The sequence below is a fragment of the Urocitellus parryii genome, chromosome 1, assembly GCF_045843805.1.
Source record: "Urocitellus parryii isolate mUroPar1 chromosome 1, mUroPar1.hap1, whole genome shotgun sequence".
Taxonomy (NCBI): Eukaryota; Metazoa; Chordata; class Mammalia; order Rodentia; family Sciuridae; genus Urocitellus; species Urocitellus parryii.
This window is the reverse complement of record NC_135531.1, coordinates 161,177,054-161,185,090: the sequence shown is the minus strand read 5'-3', so window position 1 is coordinate 161,185,090 and position 8,037 is coordinate 161,177,054. Positions and strand designations below refer to the sequence as shown.

Genomic DNA, 8,037 nt, shown 5'->3' with positions numbered 1-8,037 from the left:
TTCTTGAAGGATGGTTAGATATTCTGAAATAAAGTATGCCCATGTCCCCACATTCTTCTATTAAATACTCACCTGTGCAGAACCAGGGGTGGGGGGGCACGTGCTACTGGGAATCTCCTTTTCTCCCAGTTGACAACACCATGATTTCCTGGTTCACAGAAATCAATTAAACAAATTATTAAAAATGGGAATAAAGATCCTTAGAGAATTGAGTTACGCCAGCCGTTTTGTCTGGTTCAACCTCGGGGTGGAGTTAGGCTGATAGAAAGGGCTCTGCAGCAACCCGTCAGGGGAGGTCAGATGTCCCTAGGGTACACACTTTAATGTCTCTTAGCCACATCTTCCCAGGCTTCCTGGAGTCTGGGTTCTCATGGTGGCTTTTCACAAAATAAAAAGCATTCAGCGTGGACCAAGCCCTCCCCAGAGTGTTGGAATAACTTTCAGTTTACAGCTAGCAGCTAGCAGCTGTGAGCAGCTCCGAGTGCTTGAAGAATCGACACTCATTCAGGCCTGATAGGGATTCCTGCAGGATGGGATGCACAGCTCTAGTGAGCTGTTAGTGAAACCACATCCTTAGCATTTATAGTTAGCATTACCAAGCTGTCAGGCCAGGAAACTGATAACCAGGAGCTTCGACATGGAACTTCTAACTTAGAAACTCCCTCCTCTAGGGACAAAGACCCTTCCTGATGATAGGAATATTTAGAACATCCTCATAATGTGGTTACATTAGGCAGAAGATGATTGGCTTATGGATACTATCTTGCTTGTGTATGATTGACGGGCACGCCCCACTAGAACCCTATAACAATTGTATGCATTCCAAAAATAAACTGAGCTACTGGACGACAACTTGAGGATTGTCTCCTGCCAGTTCTCTCACCAGCTCCCAGAGTCTGTGTGTTGATTCCGCCCACTGTGACAAGGTAGCCAAGCAACTAATTGACCAGAACCTCTCCCTTCCCCAGCAGCCCTGCGCCTGTGGTACTAAAGAGGGGGCCTGATGTGGTTCAGTTCTGGAGCAGTTCCTCCTTTCTCTGCCTTCTCCTGCCACCATTGTGAAGACTCGACCCCACTGTGTGGTTTTACAGATTCAGTGTTACTGTCCTGTCGTAGGGACCCCCCTGAATTTAGAAGCCTGGCTTCAGAACTAGGTGTGACCTGGGGCAGCTCACTGAACATGTTTGTGACTCAGGGAAGACAGTGTCCCTATCATTATGTTGAGAATAAATAAATAATGCACAGGGAATAGTCCTGCATTTGCTGCTTTTCAGCAAGGTCGGGACAGGATCCTGGGAGCCTGGAGTCGGGCTTCTCCTGCGTCATCTTACTTATACTTGGGGCATGAGCGTGGCATGACTCCAGGTGTCCAAGGTATGGAGCACTTTATTGTCTGTCAGAAAGTCCCAGGCATCAGTCCACCTTCCTGATGGGCACACTGTTTTATGTGTTTTTATTTGCAATTTGTTTTCCATAATTTCACTCCTGAATAATAGCATTTTAGAATTGAGAGTGATACCAAAAGATGTCATGATTAACCTGTGTCATCAAAAAGAGTGCAGTGGAGGCTAACTGTGCCATCTCCTAAGCCACTAAGGCACACAGCTAGGTGGCAGAGCCAACAGTGCCCAGGAACCATCCTTGTGGAGACTTTGGGAGATGGACAGGAACAAGAACCAGCGCTCCATGTTCTCCTGGTGTCCAGATGGTCATGTGAAAAGCAAGACCGTCCACAGGATGTCTCTACTTGGTCTATGTAATGTGAAGCTGTGAGTGTGATAGGTTTTTCACGTGCCTTTCTTTTGAGCAACCAGCTCAGCCTGCTGCCCTCAGGTGTGCCTCTACCTAAGCCTCCACTAGAGGTGTGCGTTCCCAGGGAGCCTGTCCTCACCTGGAGACCACAGTGTGCGACTGCTGTGGACACTCCATGTGCACTGGGCCTCTCTCTCCATCCCTGCTTCCTCTTGAGCCCTTGTTTTTCAAACCCAGACAGGTTCCTGTATCTGCTTCCTGTTCCATAAGAACGAGAGGCTGTTCCTGTGACCTCCCAGCGACTGGGTGTTCAAGGGCACACTCTTCTTCCTGGTTCCCAGGATGTGTTTTGTTCTAAACTATTTCTTTATTAATGAACTGGCCACAGACAGTTTTGTAGGGAATCACATATCTACCAAACACTGGGCAGAACCACCCTCAAAACCCCAGAGCAACTTAATAATGGCCAAGTAAAATCTCAATATTCACTATGGAAGAGGAATTATGATGACACATTTTACAGGATAAACTTCAAAAGGCACTTCAAAAATATGAATCAGGGATGGAGCCAAATACATCTCCTAGAATCTTAGGAGAGAATTGGGAAACATTTTAAGTATGGAAATGATCTTCGAGATCAAGTTCAATGTCTTAATTGGCACAGAGAAGTTAAACACAGTTCTTTTTTTCACACGGCTGACAGGTGTCCAGGCTAGGTGTCCAAGCGTCAGGTTCTGTTCATTTCAGCTAAGTTAGACCATAGGTCACAGAGCGGTGGAGGGAATAGCACTTTACCTTGCAGGTGCCACAGGTGTGGAGCTCAGGCTCGCTGCTGCTGCTGGTTGGTCCTGAGTCTGCAGCTGGGGAGGCTGTTCATGTCCACTTTAAAGTGCCCCTTCGCCCCACCACCTTTCTCAGTGCAGTAAGTACATCCTTGTTCCTCAGGCTGTAGATGAGGGGGTTGAGCAGGGGGGTGAAGATGGTGTTGATCATGGAGAGCCCTTGGTCCTGCTCTGCAGTGTGGGCAGACTGGGGGGTCATGTAGATGACCAGGGCTGGCCCATAGTAGAGGCTAACGACAGCCAGATGAGAGGAGCAGGTGGCCAAGGCTTTCCTCCTGCCCTCTGGAGAGTTCATCCTCAGGATGGTGAGGAAGATGAGGATGTAGGAAGAGACAATGAATCCCAGGGGGAGAAGCACAAACACGATGCAGATGATGGACACCACTGTCTCGTAGAGGGAGGTGTCTCGGCAGGAGAGCTTTAGGATGGCCGGCATCTCACAGAAGAAGTGGCGGATTTCCCTGGAGCCACAGAAGGGGAAATGCATGGTGTAGATGGTGTTGACCAGGGAATTCAGGGCCCCTCCGCCCCAGCACACCAGCGCCATCTGCAGGCAGACTCTGGAGTTCATGATGGCTGGATATCGCAGGGGGCTGCAGATGGCCACGTAGCGGTCATAAGACATGAGGGCCAGCAGCAGGCACTCGCCACCACCAAGGGCAAAGAAGAAGAAAACCTGGGCTCCACAGGCAGCTTTCGAGATGTCTTTCTTCCCTGAAAAGAAGTTGATGGCCATCTTGGGCACCGTGGTGGAGATCAAGGCCAGGTCGATGAGAGAGAGCTGGCTGAGGAGGATGTACATGGGCGTGTGGAGGCGAGAGTCGGCCCAGATCAAGAGTGCCAGGACCAAGTTCCCCATGAAGGCGAAGATATAGACAAGAAGGACACAAGTGACGAGGGTGCTGAGGTGCCATAGCCCTGGGAAAAGCCCCAGGAGAAAGAAACCCGTCCCCGTGTCATTCCCTCTCTCCATGCTCGGAACTCCCAGAGGTGCACTAGACGGAGGAGAAAAAAAAAACAAGTGGGGGCTTTATTTCCCTTATAACGTGTCACACATACTGCTCTTGAATGGCAGCCTCAGTGCAAAAATAAATAAAAGGGAAACTCAACAGCTGGCACCAGAGCGTTTCTTAAAACTCTGCACGAAGTGTTGACATGGACTTGGGAATGGTGCAAACAGGAATAGACCAGAGGAGAGGCATGGAAGGAATCCACTGGGTTCTTCAGAGAAGAGTAACTTTCTTTCAGAGAAAGTCCCAGGGATCAGGATCAGGGCCAAACGTCGTCTAAGGACAGGGGTACACAGCATGCCTGATAATATTGCGTGTGCTGCTGCCTGCAGATGCCTTTCATTATTCTGAAACCTTGGTTGGTCTGAAACCTGTTGGGTGCATCCATGGAGTGGAGCAGGGCAGAGGCAATATGTGGCAAGAGCTGTTGGTGCCACGAACCACCCCATCACCCACAGAAGCCACATCTCAGAGCTGGTGGTCCTGAGCTCTGGCCCAAACTTTGACCCACAAGAGGCAGATAGAAAGTTTGGATAGGTGGTATAGGCTGCCTTCTGCACCCGGCATACATTCGTATCAGCTTTATTCCAATATGGAAGGTCGTAGGGACCCCCCCTTATAGCTGCCTTGCACATAAGAGAATGGCTTACAGTGGCTCAATTGGAACAGGGGTGTGGACATTGCTCTCTGTGAGAAATCATAGTGCTTCAGGCCTTGACTGGTTTCATCTTCTTAAAGTAAGAGTAATAGCAACCAGTGGTCAATGCCTCAAACTCAGCACCATTTCTGATATTTGTCCTCAAATGCAGTCATAGAAAATGGCACAAATGCTCTAATCATAGGCACTGGTTTGAGTCCAGCATGCTGGCTGCTCAGTGGCCAAATCTGTATGTGGATCTGTCCATGTGTTGTCTTGGCCAACACAGTTTAAGAAGAAATGGACTCTTATAAAGAAGCTCTAAGAATGTCCTCCTCCTCTTCCTCCTCTTTCCTTTTTCTTTTGGTACCAGGGATTGAACCCAGGAGTACCCTGTCCCTGAGTCACATCTCCAGCTCTTTTTCTTTTTTATTTTGAAATAAGGTCTTCCTAAGTTGCTTAGGGCCTTGCTAATGTTGGCTTTGAACTTGCAATCCTCTTGTCTCAGCCTCCCAAGCTACTGGGATTACAGGTCTGCACCACCACACCCAGCTGTCAGTATGTTCTCTATAATCCTGGTTGAAATCATGGAGCCAGTCTGAGAGAATTGCAATGCCCAGCTTTTGGTGTCCTTCTTGAAATGACGAAATAGGTGATTCAAGAGACTGGTCTCTTGTATCCTTTGAGCTCTCTATTCAGTGCCCACAGGACACCCCCGGAGGCTGCTGGCTGTCCTGAGTGCCACCAGCCCATTGCACAATGTGCCTCCCCAAGAAAGCCTCATTCTTCCTCTGCTGCTTTGGTCTCTGGGACCTGAATGAGACGGTTCTCCCTCTGGAGAGAGACAGCTGGCCAGACAGTTACCTCGAAGATGCCTTCCATTTTCAAAGCACATCAGGGTACTGACGTGGGAAGGGGGTTTAGAAGTTCTTTTTGGAAGATGACTCTTAATGGACTTTATGATTTTGGAGCATTTTCAAGTTCATGGGAAAATTGAGAGCAAGGATTTTCATACCACTTGACCCAATGCACGGCTCCCTTCCCCCATCAGCAGCCTTCCTGAACACTGTTGCAGTTGACCTGTGCCGTCTCATTACCATCATCCGAGCTACGGTTGACACTAGCCTTCACTCTTCATAGGAGGGTTTTAAGATAATAAAAAAGCTAGCTTTGATCTCAAGGACTGATGAGTGGAGATCAGTGGGTTTGTACGTACCAGCTCAAAATGACTGCCTGCAGCATGGACATGCCATCCACGGAGCCTCGCCTGGGCCCTCACGGAGCCTCACCTGGATGCTCCCAATAGGTTCAGTGGTTGCTGTCACTGTCTCTGCTGGGGAGGCTTGGCTCTCCGTGCCTGTCTCTCAGTGCTGACACAGTGACGGCACATGGTGCTCCCCAGTACTGGGGGGGGGGGAAAGAGGAGGAAGGACAGAGGCAGGGAGGGGGAGGGAGCCCGTGGGGCCAGTCCTGGAAATCCCACTGCACTCACCTTTGGAAGCAGCGCCTGGGGCGTGACCCTCCTGTGGCTGGTTCAACGTGCAGGGCCACCTGTGGAAGAGCTACTCTCTGTCTCCTCAGGCCTCATGGTTGGCTGGTCATAAAGCCTGGGCTGGTCCAGGTCCCATTGTCCGGTCTTTGACTTGGAAGCTATATGTATGGTTCTGCTTGGTTAGTGTTTTGAACTCGGTGACACCATTACACCATTTTTCAACAAAACTTGAAGAACAATTACATAAAAATCATTACTTAAGAAAGAAAAAAATTAATCATGAAGTTTACAATAAATTTCTGGAGAAGCAGAAATGCCAACATACAGAAAATGATGGTAGTTGAAATAGTCGTGTTTCTTAAGTACTAATGAGGCAGCCTTCACTGCTTTAGGTTCTTCACTCATTATTTCCACCAGCTTTGGGCTGGGGGTTTCCACAGTAGCAGAGAGGTTATCTAATCTGCCCAAGGTCAAGTGGGAACCCAGGACAGGCCTGGATCTGAGCCAGGCAGCCTGACTCGAAGTCCCTGTGCCATCCCTTCCTGTGGGTGTCCTCCCCTGTGCCCTGCCACACCGCCTTCCCCTCTGCCATGGACACCATGCTCCACCCCAGCACACCTGGCCACCACCCCATGCTTCTGCACCATCTCTCACCTGGTCTGAGCACCCAGTCAGGGGTCCATTTCCCAGTCCAGCTCATCTCTGGCTACCTCCACGTAGTGCCAGTGTCCCTCCTCAGAGCAGACAACAGGGCATCCCCTAATGGTCCATTTCAGGGCCGTGGAAATGGAACTCTCACAAGCTATGGCTGCAGAGCCCCACACCTGGCATTCCTGCCCTGTCTGCTCGGCTGCAGCCCTGAGAGATCTGGGCCATGTTCTCCAAAGCCCCTCCCATTCTTCAGATAGTCGCTGTGGAGTCGGGAGCCATCAGGCAGCTGTGGGAGCACAGGTTAATTAATGTCTGGGGGCAGAATCCCAGTGGGCAAGGGGCTGGCCCCAGAGGCTGCTGCCTAACAGCAGGCAATGGTGTCATCACACGGCTCCCTTCCTGATGCGCCTTCTCAAGTCTGTCCCCATTTCCCGCAGGGACACAGCCCCAGTGCAATGTGGCTCGTGCTGGCCAGGCTCTGCTCCCTCCTGTGAACCTCAAGTCGGCCATCTCAGTGCACTTTCCACAGATAATGATCTGATGCCCTCAGGGAAGACCCCTTTTCTGGGGTGGTCACCGACTTGGTAGGAGCGGCTGCATAAGCCAGATCCTTGGCTGGAGTGGAGTGAAGCTCACTCCAGGTTAGCTCTGTCAAGGAGGAGTAATCAGACAGGCTTGGGGATGGCAGAGAGCAAATGTCACGAAGGGAAGTCCCTTCCCACTAGTTCCAGTTTCCCTCTTCAACATCACCCTGATGTGGCTCACAGTCAGGGTGAGAAATGGAGAAGTGTGGGGATAAGTGGCCCAGGTGTGATGGGGCAGGAGGGAGGCATGCAGGGCAAGAAAGAAGCCCGAGGAGAGGAGGGGGCACAGCAGCTGTGACATCACAGGTAAAAGATGGCACAGGAACTCTGAGTCAGGCTGCCTGGCTCAGATCCAGGGCCTGTCCTGGTTATCCATCGCATCTTGGGCAGGCTAGGTGGCCCCTTTACTCCAGTCCCTCATCTGTAAAGCAATACACAGTGCGCTGCTTGGTGGTGAGTGCACAAAACCCCAAACAGCGATCTCCTAGCCCTTCAGTGTTAACTGCAGGGGCCTCAGTGCCAATACCTGGCTTGTAGGTGGGCCATTGTTCCTATCTAGAAATATTTTTTAAATGTAGAAATCATTTACTTTTTCCCACTTGCATTTTGATAGAAGACTGTAATTCTGGCATCACCTGGTTGAAGAAGAGAACCAGGCTGTGCAAACCTAAGCCATGCATGTCCAGTGAGACCAGCCTCAGAGGACTAGATAGACCCTGGCAGGTGTGGGCCTGGCCCAGGGCCCCCTCCACCCAGACTCTGAGGCCACCTTGTCAGGATGCTGTGAGGAGGTGGAGGACCACTGTGCCTCAGGTGACTGTCACAGGTGACGAGACCCAGGTGCAAGACAGAGTGGCACAGGCAGCACTTAGAGAGGAGTGCTTGAGGGCGTGGCCTGGGGTTCCCAGGAACGTCGGGTCCTGAAGGTCCTGAGCCATCCCTCCCTCGCTGCCTCTGCCCTCCTTTCTTTTTCCTTTTAGTGCTGATCATCTTCTGATCCTGACCCCATGGCTTACGTGTTAGAGCAAGACCTTCGGGCTTCTGCCAGGCTGGTTGGGGGACAGACGAG

The 8,037-nt window shown here is 50.8% G+C and overlaps 1 protein-coding gene across 1 annotated transcript; it reads right to left on the bottom strand.

Moving 5' to 3' along the window:
- Window positions 1-2,625: 2,625 nt before the first annotated feature.
- LOC144256436 (olfactory receptor 2T2-like) lies at window positions 2,626-3,567 on the bottom strand. Its single transcript, XM_077801498.1, has one exon. The coding sequence runs from the start codon at window positions 3,565-3,567 to the stop codon at window positions 2,626-2,628; it is 942 nt and encodes a 313-aa protein (XP_077657624.1).
- Window positions 3,568-8,037: the final 4,470 nt, after the last annotated feature.

Bases quoted from the DNA above. Each gene is read 5' to 3' on its own strand.
- LOC144256436 (XM_077801498.1), bottom strand. From the start codon at position 3,567: ATGGAGAGAGGGAATGACACGGGGACGGGTTTCTTTCTCCTGGGGCTT.